This window comes from Haliotis rubra, unplaced genomic scaffold (genome assembly GCF_003918875.1).
Source record: "Haliotis rubra isolate DU_JTF1 unplaced genomic scaffold, ASM391887v1 Scf43, whole genome shotgun sequence".
NCBI classification, from domain to species: Eukaryota; Metazoa; Mollusca; class Gastropoda; order Lepetellida; family Haliotidae; genus Haliotis; species Haliotis rubra.
The window spans coordinates 2,071,785-2,088,460 of NW_025767113.1; the positions used below are offsets into that span (position 1 = coordinate 2,071,785).

General features: G+C 41.6%; 2 protein-coding genes and 1 long non-coding RNA gene across 4 annotated transcripts; 1 reads left to right on the top strand and 2 right to left on the bottom strand.

The window, feature by feature from the left end:
• Positions 1-820: 820 nt before the first annotated feature.
• LOC124289010 (sterile alpha motif domain-containing protein 9-like) lies at positions 821-4,675 on the bottom strand. Its single transcript, XM_046725608.1, has 2 exons — positions 1,466-4,675; positions 821-1,285 (listed from the first exon to the last, which is right to left on the bottom strand). Exons 1-2 carry the CDS (start codon positions 4,673-4,675, stop codon positions 1,196-1,198), a joined length of 3,300 nt encoding a protein of 1,099 aa, XP_046581564.1. The 3' UTR covers positions 821-1,195.
• LOC124289011 (sterile alpha motif domain-containing protein 9-like) lies at positions 3,338-15,728 on the bottom strand. Its single transcript, XM_046725609.1, has 3 exons — positions 15,639-15,728; positions 13,853-14,160; positions 3,338-6,113 (listed from the first exon to the last, which is right to left on the bottom strand). Exons 2-3 carry the CDS (start codon positions 14,154-14,156, stop codon positions 4,711-4,713), a joined length of 1,707 nt encoding a protein of 568 aa, XP_046581565.1. The 5' UTR covers positions 14,157-14,160; positions 15,639-15,728; the 3' UTR covers positions 3,338-4,710.
• LOC124289013 lies at positions 12,596-13,545 on the top strand. 2 transcript variants are annotated; one of them, XR_006901561.1, is made up of 3 exons: positions 12,596-12,821; positions 13,020-13,079; positions 13,380-13,545. It is a non-coding gene; the product is annotated as an uncharacterized LOC124289013 (long non-coding RNA). The 2 variants fall into 2 exon arrangements; XR_006901560.1 differs by having other exon boundaries at positions 13,052-13,079.
• Positions 15,729-16,676: the final 948 nt, after the last annotated feature.

Sequence of the window (16,676 nt, forward strand, 5' to 3'; positions counted from 1 at the left end):
CATGTTGGGTGCAGCATCAGGGTGTAACCATGTTGGGTGCAACATCAGGGTGAACCATGTTGGGGGCAACATCAGGGTGTAACCATGTTGGGGGCAACATCAGGGTGTAACCATGTTGGGGGCAACATCAGGGTGTAACCATGTTGGGGGCAACATCAGGATGTGACCATGTTGGGGGCAACATCAGGATGTGACCATGTTGGGGCAAGATCAGGGTGTAACCATTTTCGGGGCAACGTCAGGGTGTAACCATTTTCGGGGCAACGTCAGGGTGTAACCATGTTGAGGGCAACATCAGGATGTGACCATGTTGGGAGGCAACATCAGGATGTGTCCATGTTGGGGGCAACATCAGGATGTGACTATGTTGGGGGCAACGTCAGGGTGTAACCATGTTGAGGGCAACATCAGGATGTAGAGACGGCTGTGTGTGCAACATCTTGATGTCTTGATGTAACGATGGCGGTGCAATATTTGCATGTAACTACAGGTGTTCAACATCGGGATGTAATCATACTGGGGCAACATCAGTATGTTCATCAGGAGTCATTTATAACCATTTCATGTATTGAAAGTGAGGGATTGTATCAATAAATGTCCTCTTCTCCAAATTTCATCAGAAATATGTTTTGTACATCTATATAAATAACACCATTTAACGCATGTTTGTAATTATGATATATCACGAGAAATTGCAACAATCCTTTATTACATCAGATATCCATTCCTGTGTCATCGATGGGCTCACAGCAATGTTGAATTAACACACAGTAATTGTTTACGCAGGGGATGAACATCAAATTGGTCATCTATCAGTTTATCTGTACAACACTACTGTTGGTGAACACAGTCAATTAGTGGCATTTACATAAACCCAACATGCTCACCAACATCTGACTCTGGAGATACCTTGAAGCATGTTGGAGAACGATTAGCAGCGCGTGCATGCGTGCGTGTGTGTTATTTTATTGCACTAGTCTGAAAATGCAATCCTCCATGCACAATGTGGCTAATGTAAAATGATCATCAATACAATGATAAACATAATTCAAAAGTTACAAGTTGATACGAGGCACTAGCAACTATTACAAGATAATGAAGGATATTTGCATGCTAATAAGAATGCATCAAGTTTAGTGTTTGCACACTTTCCAGTATCAGGTTTGCCATGGCGCCATCTGGAATTGGAAGAGTCTCAGAGAAAGCCCAGGCATTCCTCGCGCCGCTGTCGCAGTAGTGCGTCCTTCTGGTACAGAAGATGTGTCTCCTGCTGCATCAGAGACAGCTGAAATATAGCGATAAACACAAGTACTCAATAAGACGTCATATCTAAACAAGATGTATATATTGAAGCATGAAGCAAGAAATAGGACTGATGCCTAAGTAGATAACAGATAGCTACAACCGGATGCAGTAAACATTGATTAGTAATTGATATACAAACATGTGTTGTAGCCATACGCACCTGCTGTGGATGGAGGCGGTTTCTTGGAATGTGTTTCAGCCGCTGGATCTGCTTCAATTTCTCGTTGATAGCTATGAGATGACCCACGTCCGTATGAAGGGCTGGTGGTACACATCTGACGGTCGGCATCAGGTGCTGTAGGGGAGCCAGGCTATGTGCAGGAGTGACAGCTCCAAGATTGGTTGACTCAGTTTGTATGTCGCATGCCATTGGACCTGACCAACCAAACCCAATCACGAAACTAACCGGCTTGTTTCGTAGAGACGGGCGTGATTCTCTTGTGTGGAGAGGTATGGTGAAAGCTGGTAGTTTGTTGCCGCTTTGCGTTTCCCATCGTATGTTGACCTCCCATCCGTTTCCTGCCAGCAGGCCTTTAAACCTGTGGAACAGATTCTGGTTTTCTCTGATACTTAAAAGACTCTGAAGTTTGTAATTCCCAAATGCTTTGTTGTAATTCCTCAACTGATGATAATGTACAACACTTTCAATACCTTCTCGTTTCGTGAGAAAGAAAAATGGCCTCTCAGTTCCATGTGGATTTCTTTGTTGTCTGGGATATTTTCTTCTATATGCATCCTTCCATTTGGTCAGTGCTTCAGCAAGTTTAACTGTCTTGGCAAGTTGATGGTGTTTCCTGTTTGGTGTTGGCCAATGAAGCAGCAGCAGGTAAAGGTAGGGTTCAAGGTCAATGTACTTGTCTTCATGGTTCATGTCATACAGACAAGAGCTAGCCTCCAACAAAACAGCAAATGAAGGCAGATCTGAGGCTGATGGAGCGACCTGAAGCAGGGCCAGTGCTGATCCAATTGCAATGCGACAATCAAATGGCAAAGGTTTTGACGCAAGGTTCATTTGACTCAAGCCATAAATGGTCAACAATATGTCTCTTGAATTTTTTTCTTTCAGCAGCTGAAGTACGTTTTGCAAAGAGTAAACCCCAAAATTTCGAACTTGGCGGCGGCGTTTATCTGGTGTTAATTTTGCAGCTCCAGACAAAGTGGGAGCATCCTCATCACCAAAGTACCTGCTGATTGTTTGCCTCAACTTGTCAATATTTCTTCTCTGAAAGAAGTGATAATTCCGTGATTGAGGACCAGTACATTCCACTCTGTACTTGTCAGCCTCGTCGTCCAGTTTTCTCAGTGTCATGAAGACATGTTTTTGAAGGGATTGTAACCATAAACGTTGTTCATCTGTCACTAGATCTAGTTCTGTTGGCTTTGATGATGATTCCCCTTGTAGAAACATCCTGAGATTGGCTTTGTTCTTGAAATCCGGAATGAGGGACAATGTGTCCAGGAGAGAACTGCAAATGTCAACTTGTCCAAAATACCCGGCTGTGTTTCGATCGATGATGTCTTCCAAGCTGCTGAGCTGTTGAACCTTGATGAATCTTTCAGTGCCTTCATAAGCACATTCTACTGCTTCTTTCATTAGCTTCTTAGTGTCTTCAGGATCTGTTGCTAACCCTGTCTCGAACAATTTCGAAAGTCTGACTTTGAAGATCTGTCCATGTGTGTCCCACAAATACGAGTTGTTTGGCTGTTTATCTGTCGCTTCAGATGCATATCTGATTGCCTGATCCCAGTTCTCACATACGATGAACAGACGTGCCAACTGCTGAGCAATGTAGATATCTGAAGTTTTGTCAAAAGTTGTTTCTAGGATCTCTGCAGCTGCATCAACATCCTTTGAGTCATAAAGCTCCTGAATCAGACGTGAAAAGGTTGATGGTTTTCCAGATGCAGTAGGTTCTCTCAGTTTCATAATTTCCTTCAAGATTTTGAAAAGGTCTCTGCTTGCCACATCTACCCGCCATTTGCAAAATTCTGAATTTAGGAATTCTAGCATTACATCGCTGAGTGTCTGGCCATCCACTTTCATGAGAATTGTCAGAATCCACTTACAAAGTAATGGATTTATGACACGTATAGATTTTGTTTGATCTTTTGTAGTGGTTATAAGCATCTTCAATGGGGTGCTTAAACATTTCTCCCATCGCTGTCCTGTTATGCGCTTTCTCTCTGACATGAGAAGGTCAAAGCAAGGAACTGGCACACCACGGAAACGGAGGTCATAGGCATTTAGGAGTGATACATATTTCAGCAGAGATTTCTCCTGGTGAGATTTTATACTCAGTATGATCTCGTTTACGGTATTTTCAATGTAAATTTCGCTGAAATTTTCCTTCATAATGTTCAGTGACAAAAGATTTTTTGGATTGGGTCCTTTTTGTCTTTTGAAGCTTTGCGTTAGTTCAAAGTATTTTGATTGAAACCAGTTCTTTTCTTCAGGGTTTAATTCTTGAGTCAACATAAACATCATTCCTTCTCTGTTTGTAGGAAGACATGTTTGTCGATGACATATGAGTAAAACACACAAAACACCAGGAAATCCTTGGAAGTGAGTGCTTGCTTCAACTTTTAACAATTCCATCAGAGTTTGGAGTTTATCTTCTTCAAGATTATCTACCATCACAAGTACTGGACTGCGTTTCTCTTCCTTGTACTGCCACAGGGATACAATTTGTTTGTGAGATTCCTTGGAATATTTGTGAAGAATGCAACACCTGTACCTTTCCTTCAGGTCCCACAGAAGCCCCTTTGCTGTTGTTGTGCCACCCGATCCTGGTTGGTGGTATAATGTTACTCGGCCGATATTGTGGTTATCTGAAACATTTCCTTTGAGCGTATCTTTCACATTCTCCAGAATACTGCCATGAATCTTTCGTGTTTGAACATGAGCAGAATAAAAATTCACCCATGATGGAGAATGACCTTCGTAGAAGTGTTTTTCTGCCTCCGTTTGGATTTTGAATTTTTCTTCTTCCCCCATTGTTTCCAGCTCACTACAAGCTGTGGCACTTAATATCTCAAGATCACACATTTCATTCTGCGTGTTCTTTGGAAGTACCGTATATACACCCGTTGTTGTAGTCAAATGACATTCAGCTTTTGTCAGTGGGTCATCTGGACCTGTTATCTCCTTCAAGCATGCGTTGATTTCTTCCCACTTACACTGAGTTAGACATCGGGTATTCAGAGAAGTTTGGTCATCAACTTGTCTGTTAAATAGCTGTTCCTTCCATTGTGCAGCTACAGCGTTCGATTCTGCCAACATCATCCACTGATTCTGGAATCTTTGGATTAGCTCCTCTGCTGCTTCGAGCATAACATCATATTCTTTGGAAACCAGAAGGTAAACTAGCATGGCCCTGTCATTTGGTACCAGATGAGAAAAGTACCTTACTGCTTCTTTAAATCCTTCACTTCTCTTTTTCTTCCATTCCAAAACTCCCAAACCTGGTTTTCCAAAGGTTCAAAGCCATTGCAGAAAATCCACGGTTTAAGATGTGATGATTCCATGTCTTCATTTAGTTTGTCATCTCTGGATTTTGCTTCATGGTGTTCACATCCTCTCTGGTCAAAATCGTCTGTAAGCATCAGTTTGAAAGCCATCTTCTGTTCTTCTGTAAGGTATTCATAGATACCCGTTTTGTGCCCTTCAGGATCAAAGTCAAAGATACACACCCACTCGAAGTCCGCAATGAAAGAAAAGCGAGCATGGATTTCCTGTGATGACATGCTTTTGTCAAGTGGGCTGATTACAAGAATTGGATATATATCTCCCATTTGTGTATCCCCGTCACAAAGGAACATGCGGAGTTGTTGAAGCATATTCATGCCTTGTGCTGTTTTTGCCACATATATTTTCTCAGCGTCTTTCCTTTTTTCATCAAGTGTTGACTTTGTACTCATGTACTGATAAACCCCATCTGCACTCTCATCATCAGGGGCACCCGATTTCAACCTGAACAGTTTTTGACCTGATCCTTTCTGACGTGGTTTCATATACTGATCTTTTATAAAAAATGCTTGATCCTTAACAAGGCGTTCTTGGGGTTCAACATCTATCTCTAGAATATAGCCACAGACCTCCTTGTTGTCAATAACGTCTACATATTTGGCAGGATGAATGCATTCAGAGGCAACGTCTTGTTGATCAGAAGGAAAACAGTTCTGAATTGATTTGACAATAGTGTCTTCACAATCCTTCCGTTCCAGTGTTATACCCAATACTTCGCCATGTGAGTGATCGGTATCCGAGCCATCATAGACGCCAAAGTGTACCGTCCCATTAGTGCGGTCATTCATACAGGCTGAGGCAAATTTCATAGTTTCCCATCCAATTGCCTCAAGAGCAGAGTCTTTATCTAAACCATCAAACGTGATACAGTAGTGGGTTGGGTCGATCATGTTGCCAGGACGTGTCTGGAGGTTTTCAAGAATCTTCCCTTTCTTGTACTTTTCTGTGCAGCCTGTTTTGGTGTCAAACTTTCTTGCATATTCCCTTTCTTGCAGACGACGCTCTACAGACATGACATCCCCCTGTAATCCAGTTTGTAGCTTACCACTCTCGATGAATTCATCCCTTTCCATTAAGATCTTAGTTCTTTCTCCAAATTTCAAATCAGGGAATACCTCTTTCATTGAGCTTCTGTCCATGGTCAGAAATACACTGCCATCAATTTTCTCCTGTTTCATTGTTTTCAGAACATCCTCATCAATATTGTTCTTCTTGAGCAATGGGGCTAGAAACTCACAAAGTTGATCTGTGTCCAGGTTCCTGATATTATATGACTCTGTTGCTGGTGGAAAGAGAACAACATGTAAAATAGATTACCAGCAGTTTAGTTACAAAACAAAACAGAAAATGATGAATCATTTCATCTCAGTTGGACTTAAAATATTACTAAGGGCTGAGTAATGATGATAAACATTTCAGTTTTTAGTATGTTCGGGTTGCACAGGAATAATAGGTGTCGGACATGGCCAAAAGTCGGGACACCTCTGTTAAGCCCTGCTACTAGCTTATCATCCACATTTCATCACATATGTTGCGCAAATGACGGAGTAAAGGCCATAACAATGTTTTTCAATGTAGCCAGACTCCCTTCAGGATGGGTCAGAGCCATTTCGGTAAGCAAAACTTCATGTAAAGTGCTAAACGTATAACACATTATCATTCTGATCACTGCTTAATGACGACAACACTATACGACGAACCAGCGTACATAATTACTGGCTACCAAACACACAATAATAATCATCTTTATTTGCACTGAGAAGGCCACAGGCCTATAGTACATAAAGTTATGTTACATTTGAGAGGAATTTAGATCGGGTAATCATAGCATAGTAAATGAACATTGAAATATTTTGTAGAAGAACTGGATTTTTACTACTTAACAATGAGGAGAATTTTATCACATTGGGATGGACATAGTAATATCTTTTGATATATTTTGTTCGCAACCGGTTATAAAATGGACATATTAGGAGAAAATGTAATTCAACTTCTAGTTCGTTAAAATCACAAAGTGTACATATTCTATTTTCTCTTTTTACATTCATATATCTGCCTCTTTCAATCAACAAATCATGAGAAGAGCATCTGAATCGTGCCAGCGCTATTCTAAACTTTTTAACATTAACACAGGATAGATATGACTCAAGAACTATGGCACTTTTAAACAATGGTGTACATGCATTTATTTGATAAGGATATCCTTTCACTCCATGTTTGAATATACAGATCTTTTAGTCTTGTCGTTAAGGATTGTATGAATAACGTAGGTGATTCGACATATTGTCTATTCCATGTAATTCCAACACCAATAGAATATAAAAAGGTTTTTACATTGGTTGACCAATTTTTTTGTCCGCCTTTATCATATAACAACATCATATTATAACACTTCTTGGGTAAGCGATTTGAAGGCATAATCAACAGTTTTAGCCAGTACTTAATAACTTTAATGCTTGTAAGAATGTGCATTGGGTACCTACCGCATTCATCATAAATCACTGCGTTAATAGTGTTAATTTTAACTCCCAGGAACTTTTTGCATGCGTATAAATGGATTTTTCAATTTCGTCAAATTTTGTTATTCCCCACATTTCGGCCCCATATGATAAAATTGGACTGACTTTGGCATCAAATATTTTAAAGAATGAAGAGTAGTAAATATTACTAAGTACACTCAACTGTTTCATAATTCCAATTAATGCTTTTTGTCCCTGTAACGCTGCATATTTCACATGCCTCGTCCATGACAGGCCACTGGTGAAATATAGTCCCAAATATTTATAAAAGCCAATACACTCCAGCTGCATACCTTTATATAACCAGTTTTCCTTTTTTTGACAATTTGCCTCCATTTTGAATACAACAATTTTCGTTTTTTCTCTATTTACAGTTAATTTCCATTTATCGCAGTAACTTTCAAGTTCATTAATTTGATTCTGTAAGCCATTAATCGTGCTTGAGAACAAAACAATGTCATCTGCAAATAGCAATAGGAAAATATGAACTATATCAGGGTGGAGTTGAATCCAGTGTACACAATTAGTTTCGATTTGTCGTGCTAACTCATTTATAAAAAAGGAAAATAGAAATGGGCTTAGTATACAGCCTTGTCTCACACCAAGTTGCGAGTCGAATGTTTCTGAATAATTATGATTACTTTTAATGCAAGACTTGACATTTTCATACATATTGGATAAAGGTTTACTCATTTTACCACTGAGACCGTGGGTATTAAATAGAAGCCAAAGTTTTTTTCGTTGTATTGAATCGAAAGCTTTTGCAGTATAAACATATTATCTACTGTCCTATATCCCTGTCTGAAGCCAGCTTGCGCTTCGCTGATCTTATCCATTGAGTCTCCCCAGTTTACAAGTCTTTTATTTATTATAGAGGTGAAAGTTTTACTAAATATGCTCAGTAGTGTTATGCCTCTGTAATTATTTGGATTATATATATTACCTTGTTTATGGATAGGAACTATTATGCCAATTGCCCAACATCTGGGGAACGTACCAGTTTCTAATATCAAATTAAAGAGCAATTCTAAGTACGGGACGATAAGATCTGCTGAGTATTTAAAAAATTCAGATATTGTTTTATCAATTCCTGGTGATTTATTACATTTCAATTGGTTAATGCTATCTAAGATTTCATCTCTAGTAATTGGGGAATCAAGTATTACCTTGGTAAGCTCTGAATTCGGATCTGATGGGTTTTCATTCTCGGAATTATCACATGTTACATCGTCATTTTCATTATGTAAAGAGTTAAACAGTGTCCGAAAGTGTTCTAGCCAGTCGTCCATTTCGATGTTGTTTTTGAGCTTCATGTCTAGTATTCAGGTGTTTGAGTTCATACCAAAATATTTTTGAATCAGATATACTGTTTTCTATTACTCTCTGCTTCTCTTTATAATAATTAAGGCGTTTTTCCTTACAAATTGAGTTATATTTATTTCTTTTTGCGCAATATTGATCGTATGATTCTTTATCTTTAGATTTCCTAAACTTATTCAGAGCTCTACATCGGTCTGATTTTAATCTTTCACATTCAGAGTCAAACCATTTATTAGTTGTTGTTGGGGGAGGGCTAACTGTTTTCTTCATGCAAGAGGCGGCCAGACAGAGTGCCTCGGTCATATAGCTTATACTATCATCAATATTAACGAAAGCACAGTCAATCGATTTATCTAGTAATTCTTGTACGTTATCTGACAAAATATTTTCTCTAAACTGTTCTAATTTATCGTTATCCCAAATGAACTTAAACGACTTATTCCTACATTTGGTAGAAGTGTTGGATTGCTCAAGTTGTACTGTTTTTAGTTTTAATGTATTTATTATCCAAATGAATGTTACACAGTGAGGAATCTACATCTCAGAGGCTTCGCAATACCACATGTGCGTCTGTTGAAGGCATTCGACCTTCAGAAGTCCACATCACAAATAACGTAAACACATATCATGTTAACACTGCACCTCAGCAACAAGGTGAAACATACACGGCTAATTGAATAATGTGAGCAGCAGCTAAACATTACTACCATAAACCACCGAAAAATAGCATAGTGTTATCTTAAATGTTCTCTACCTCTAGCACAACGACCTTCCTCTATACCCTACTCAAGACATTCGTCACCACTCCCCATTTCCATAACCTTCATGAAGACTCTCCCCCTATGTTATGTGCGAAGAGACGACAAACCAAACAGAATCCGCGTAAGGATTTTGGTACTTAGATAAAAATAATTCCGAGTACTTAAATCAGTTAGGGCGATATGCTATTGTTTTAAATGACGTGAAAAATATGTATCGTCAGTTTAACATTAGCTAACAGAGTTGTGTTGCCTGATTTGAAGGGTTTTTTTAGGGCAACGAACTGTTAGAGATTCAAATCAACACACGTGCGTTCGTTCACACAACGGCACCCTTGTTTCACATTGATTGTTTGCATTGATGATCGTGCGTGTTTACTTTTATTTGACGTGCGCTTTCCGACGTGATGTGCACATATCGTACCCCATCTGAAGATTCATTGGTTTTCCAAGTTTGTTTCATTTTAATACCCATTTTGATTTCTATTAAGAGGTGACAAATAGTTTTGAGCAATGCAATTATGAAATGTTACGAGTTTTAAAACAATATGTGTATGTATATGTAATCTGCTGTGCTTACATTTCACAACACTGGGGATATTTTAGTATGATGTAATACATTTTTCAGTGGATTTCATTAACCTAAGGATATGGTGGAAGGTCACGCGAATTTTTCATTTTGAAATCTATTTGAAGTCATTTTTGTGTATCTGTAGTGGGACTTACAGGAATATCTACTAACCTATTCAATGGAAAAATGAACCATATTAAGAAATATGCATTTGGAAATATAAAGTGAACAGCTGGTAATACCTAAACGTTAGGATATGTTTCCAGCAAATATCTTATTTTGTTTTAGTTGCAACAAAGATGTTTACTTCTTCTGAATACAACAATATTCGAGTGATTCGGTTTATTAGAAACAGGAACTGAGTTATCGTTCTTGTTTGAAGTAGTTCTCATGTCCATGCGCCAATATACGCCTATCAGAGGGGCACGAGTCACTGTTTGGCTTGTAATGAAATAGCACGAGTTGCTCACGACTAGGCTGGAGACAGATAAGGTCACATGTTATATGGAAAATCGACATTGCAGGGAATTCCCTCAACTCGAAAGTGGTAAGAAGGAGTCGACCCTATACACGTATACGAACGGGATCAGTCTCATTTCCCTCACAAGGGATCAGCACATTATCGACTGTCGGAGGAGCACATACAAACCCGTTATGCATTTCTCTTACATAAAACTAGACTTACTCGAGTCCCGAATATGACATCATGGTCTGATATTGTTCAGTATGGTTAAATAACTGATACCCTACCCTTACACTGATTTCTTCACTTGGCTTAGAGAAAAGGAGACCTGTGGGACCACCTCCTATATGTCATATTTTGATCAGTGTATACAGATTCATAGTGACAAAAACTCTCTACAAGATTGTTTGACCGCAAGGTCCCATGGTCAGCCGTTTGAACACACGGTCCCAGGGTCAGCTGGATGTTTGACCAAAGGGGCAAGGTCAGCTGGCTGTTTGACCACAAGGTCCAATGGTCAGCTGGCTGTTTGACCACAAGGTCCCATGGTCAGCTGTTTGACCACAAGGTCCCATGGTCATGGTCACAAGGTCCCTGGTCAGCTGTTTTTGACCACAAGGTCCCATGGTCAAGCTGCTTTGACCACAAGGTCCCATGGTCAGCTGGCTGTTTGACCACAAGGTCCCATGGTCAGCTGGCTGTTTGACCACAAGGTCCCATGGTCAGCTGGCTGTTTGACCACAAGGTCCCATGGTCAGCTGCTGTTTGACCACAAGGTCCAATGGTCAGCTGGCTGTTTGACCACAAGGTCCCATGGTCAGCTGGCTGTTTGACCACAAGGTCCCATGGTCAGCTGGCTGTTTGACCACAAGGTCCCATGGTCAGCTGGCTGTTTGACCACAAGGTCCCATGGTCAGCTGGCTGTTTGACCAGGTCCCATGGTCAGGTTTGACCACAAGGTGGTCAGCTGGCTGTTTGACCACAAGGTCCCATGGTCAGCTGGCTGTTTGACCGCAAGGTCCCATGGTCAGCTGGACTGTTTGACCACAAGGTCCCATGGTCAGCTGTTTGACCACAAGGTCCCATGGTCAGCTGTTTGACCACAAGGTCCCAGGGTCAGCTGGCTGTTTGACCACAAGGTCCCATGGTCAGCTGGCTGTTTGACCACAAGGTCCAATGGTCAGCTGGCTGTTTGACCACAAGGTCCAATGGTCAGCTGGCTGTTTGACCACAAGGTCCCATGGTCAGCTGGCTGTTTGACCGCAAGGTCCCATGGTCAGCTGGCTGTTTGACCACAAGGTCCCATGGTCAGCTGGCTGTTTGACCGCAAGGTCCAATGGTCAGCTGGCTGTTTGACCACAAGGTCCCATGGTCAGCTGTTTGACCACAAGGTCCCATGGTCAGCTGGCTGTTTGACCACAAGGTCCCATGGTCAGCTGCTTGTTTGACCACAACATGGTCAGCTCAGGCTGTTTGACCACAAGGTCCATGGTCAGCTGTTTGACCACAAGGTCCCATGGTCAGCTGGCTGTTTGACCACAAGGTCCCATGGTCAGCTGGCTGTTTGACCACAAAGGTCCCATGGTCAGCTGGCTGTTTGACCACAAGGTCTGGTCAGCGGTCAGCTGTTTGACCCAAGGTCCCAGGGTCAGCTGTTTGACCACACGGTCCCAGGGTCAGCTGTTTGACCACAAGGTCCCATGGTCAGCTGGCTGTTTGACCACAAGGTCCCATGGTCAGCTGGCTGTTTGACCACAAGGTCCCATGGTCAGCTGGCTGTTTGACCACAAGGTCCCATGGTCAGCTGTTTGACCACAAGGTCCCATGGTCAGCTGGCTGTTTGACCACAAGGTCCAATGGTCAGCTGGCTGTTTGACCACAAGGTCCCAATGGTCAGCTGGCTGTTTGACCACAAGGTCCAATGGTCAGCTGTTTGACCACAAGGTCCCATGGTCAGCTGGCTGTTTGACCACAAGGTCCCATGGTCAGCTGGCTGTTTGACCACAAGGTCCCATGGCATGCTGGCTGTTTGACCACAAGGTCCCATGGTCAGCTGTTTGCAAGGTCCATGGTCAGCTGTTTGACCACAAGGTCCAATGGTCAGCTGTTTGACCACAAGGTCCCATGGTCAGCTGGCTGTTTGACCACAAGGTCCCATGGTCAGCTGGCTGTTTGACCACAAGGTCCGATGGTCAGCTGGGTGTTTGACCGCAAGGTCCAATGGTCAGCTGTTTGACCACAAGGTCCCATGGTCAGCTGGCTGTTTGACCGCAAGGTCCCATGGTCAGCTGTCTGACCACAAGGTCCCATGGTCAGCTGTTTGTCCACAAGGTCCCATGGTAAGCTGTTTGACCACAAGGTTCCCAAGGTCAGCTGGCTGTTTGACCACAAGGTCCCATGGTCAGCTGGCTTTTTGACCACAAGGTCCCATGGTCAGCCTGTGCTGTTTTGTTTGGTCAAGGTCCAATGGTCAGCTGGCTGTTTGACCACAAGGTCCCATGGTCAGCTGGCTGTTTGACCACAAGGTCCCATGGTCAGCTGGCTGTTTGACCACAAGGTCCCATGGTCAGCTGGCTGTTTGACCACAAGGTCCCATGGTCAGCTGTTTGACCACAAGGTCCCATGGTCAGCTGTTTGACCACAAGATCCCATGGTCATCTGACTGTTTGATCACAAGGTCCCATGGTCAGCTGTCTGACCGCAAGATCCCACGGTCAGCTGACTATTTGACCACAAGGTTCCATGGTCATCTTTTTGACCACAAGGTCCCATGGTCAGCTGTTTGATCACAGGGTCCTATGGTCAGCTGGTTGTTTGACAACAAGGTCCCATGGTCAGCTGTTTGATCACAAGGTCCCATGGTCAGCTGACTGTTTGACCACAAGGTCCCATGGTCAGCTGACTGTTTGCCCAGAAGGTCCCGTGGTCAGCTGTTTGACCACAAGGTCCCAGGGTCAGCTGTTTGACCACAAGATCCCATGGTCATCTGACTGTTTGAGCACGAGGTCCCATGGTCAGCTGTTTGACCACAAGGTCCCATGGTCAGCTGTTTGACCACAAGGTCCCATGGTCAGCTGTTTGACCACAAGGTCCCATGGTCAGCTGTTTGACTACAGGTCCTATGGTGAGCTTTCCCTTTTGTGTCCAACGATATTCCATCATCCACAGCCTTTGTTGTCTACATTTCAGTTTGTGAGCATCTGTTTCCAAATTTAAACAGCGTCATGCCACTCTTGCTCAAAACGTTATTTCAGGCCATAGTAATTAAAACTTTCAAAAGGTTTTAATGGTAGACATGTGGAGGCCATTTAATTACTAGCTAAATTGATCTGTTGGTTTTATCTATGTTTTTGCGAATGTGGGAAAATATACCAATCGCTATCCACTTACCCGCTGCTCTTTGTCTTCTAGCTCTCCCAGGTGGTTTCAGCATATCCGCCAAGTGAGGCTGTGTGCGTCTCAGCTGGACCAGAAAGACTTCATAAACATCGCCATCTTGCAGCTCCTTGGTCCGGAGTATGTCCAGGAGTCTCTTTGCTTTATCTTTGCGAGTTGTCTCGAGCAGGATTCTTTCCTTGTCATCGTCACTGAAAACATCCTTCTCGTACAGGTGCTCGACCAGGTCTTTCGCCTCCAGCTCATCGTGAAGCTCACTCAGTTTTTCCTTGATCTTATTCCAGTCGGACCTCCGCATTGTCCTGTATAGAAACGTGTACCCAATAAGTCCCTGCTAAACATTAGGCTCCCCGCTCCCGCAGGTTGGTTAAACCTATTTTAGAAATACTACTGTGATATTGGAATCTAGTTCTGTTTGAGTTTATACACCGAGAAAAGGGGACATCAATGGTCAAGTAATGTAAGGCTCTGTCTGTGGTACAACAGAATCCCCTAGACAGAATCTGCTGGTCGAATCGCAGATTATTCTCCAAGGCTTTTTATGTGTTTCACCTAGGTTTTCTTCACTTTCCGCATACATTAAAATATTATCTAAATGAAAGACTGGACACCTGTGATGACAAAAGAAATAATCGAACAGAACCGGGGATTCCTTCTTCTGCCCTTGCGAAGAGAAGTTTTTTCTTTGTCCAAGTAATAAGAATATAACAATATATAAGCATTTCCATGCTTTACAAAACTGCTATTTCAACTTTAATTATAATCAAGAAATGTCCTGCAATCCTGTAAATTTGTAAATCTGTTGTAAGTATAATCAGTATGGTGTGGCACCTGTCTAATTAAAATTGTATTTACTTCACGATTACAACTGAGAGACATGCATTGCGTTAATGCTGAAAATAGGGTCATTGATATACATTTCCTCGTTTTACGTTTCAACTTCCTTGTTGGTAGGACCGGAGGTTTTTCCTGTCTCAAACAAATATAGAAATATAATACCATTTGTGTCATATTTCTTCATGTTTCACAACTGGTGTATTAAAAACACCATCTTTTCCTTAGAAAAGATATTTTTCTCAGAAAGATATTTGATTCTATAAATTTGATTCTATCTAATGGTGATCGATCACCACAAATGTGAGTGAGAGGGTGAGGTTTGTAGCCGCCTTCTGGTTGCTTACTCGGGGAACCAGCTCATATACACAACAAACAATAGCGTCACTGTCTGCTATAATCCGACGCGCTCGTTACCAACAACATGTTTACTGGACCAGCAAAATATTTCCTTCACCGAACCTGTCAAACCAGCTACGACTATTGTGCGTGGATTCAAGTCACACCCACCTACCTCCAGAAAATAACATTCTGGACCTGATAGACTTCGACATTCTGGACCTGATTTAGACTTCGACATTCTAGACTGATGTCTGTGTATATATTTAACATGTCAAGTTCTCTAGAAATGTTCTGACGGGAGTATGTCCTCGAACGCGGAAGTCGAAATTGGGATTGAGACTCACTCAATACAGGTTATCAGAGAGAACAGTCCTGACACACCCAAAACACCAGTCTACACTATTATTGTTCTGAATACATGATTACGCAGGGCACAATAACTGTTTCTTGCATATTATAACAGCCTACAGTCGGTGCCCCGGACCTGTCGGGGTGGTATCTGATCAGTGACACCCCTTGTGATCAGCGCCACCATGTACAGCTAGTTGAGCAAATTGTAAATGTAATAGTTTTAAGACATTTTCATAAATGTTTGCATACTTACGATTCCCAACGGTCTATCCTGTAAGAGATATTATCTAGTTACGTAACTGTCTTGCGCAATTGTGATCCGGCACCCGCCATCTTGTCTGCGGAGTTCAATCGAACATTCGACACGGGATAAATATAGCGACAGTTCACTTCTTAGAAATGAACAGGGGAATTCCCGGAATTATAACTTAACTAACCAACCGCTGATTACTAACTGACTTAAAGGGACATCGATCCAGAGCAATTCCCGAGACGAGCCCGACTTTACAGTTCGGGTGTTTGTTTTTTCCACATATAGAGTGCACTGCATATCCTGTGAACATCATGCAGTGGGGTTATCTCAGCCTCATGTCTAAAGGGTCATTCAGTTGTTGTTAATTGTTATGACGAACAGAGTGGGGCTCAGCTTTGACTAGTTCTCATTAGGGTAAAATTACACTAGTAAAACGTTAATCTCTACATTAAGGGCAGCGTGGAGCGACGAGATAGAAGCCTTGTTCAGTTTAATATGCCTTTTCTCCTTTGTATTCCCCATAATATATTTGTAATGGCTCGGTAAACAAATCCATGGTAGTTGATGGTTACCTGTATATGATATTCATGCACATGTCTACAATTGTCTGTGACAACTGAGTTTTGTTATGAATGTTTAACATATTACTATTCTGTTGTTTTCTTTTGTATATTTGTTATTATATCACTTATTTCTTTTTGATGGGTACATAATTGTTGCATTTGTGGTACATATAAATATACAAAGTAGGGACACAAGTGGTAGATAATCCGTAGGCTAGAAGAATACATTGTGATTATAACTTATGTGAAGAGGTTATGACCAAAAGGTGAAGAATTTACCATAGTTGTATACAGTGAAAAAAGGCAGTACATTTGTCAATTTCGTACAGGGTGTGTAGGTAATTTCTTAATCCAACAAACTGAGGATGCGAATTAGAACATCTCTTTGCATATTCAAAGTACATATATATAGTATTTTGTTGCGATGATAATCAAGTATAATACATCATTTCGTTTTTCTTTATATCCACAGATG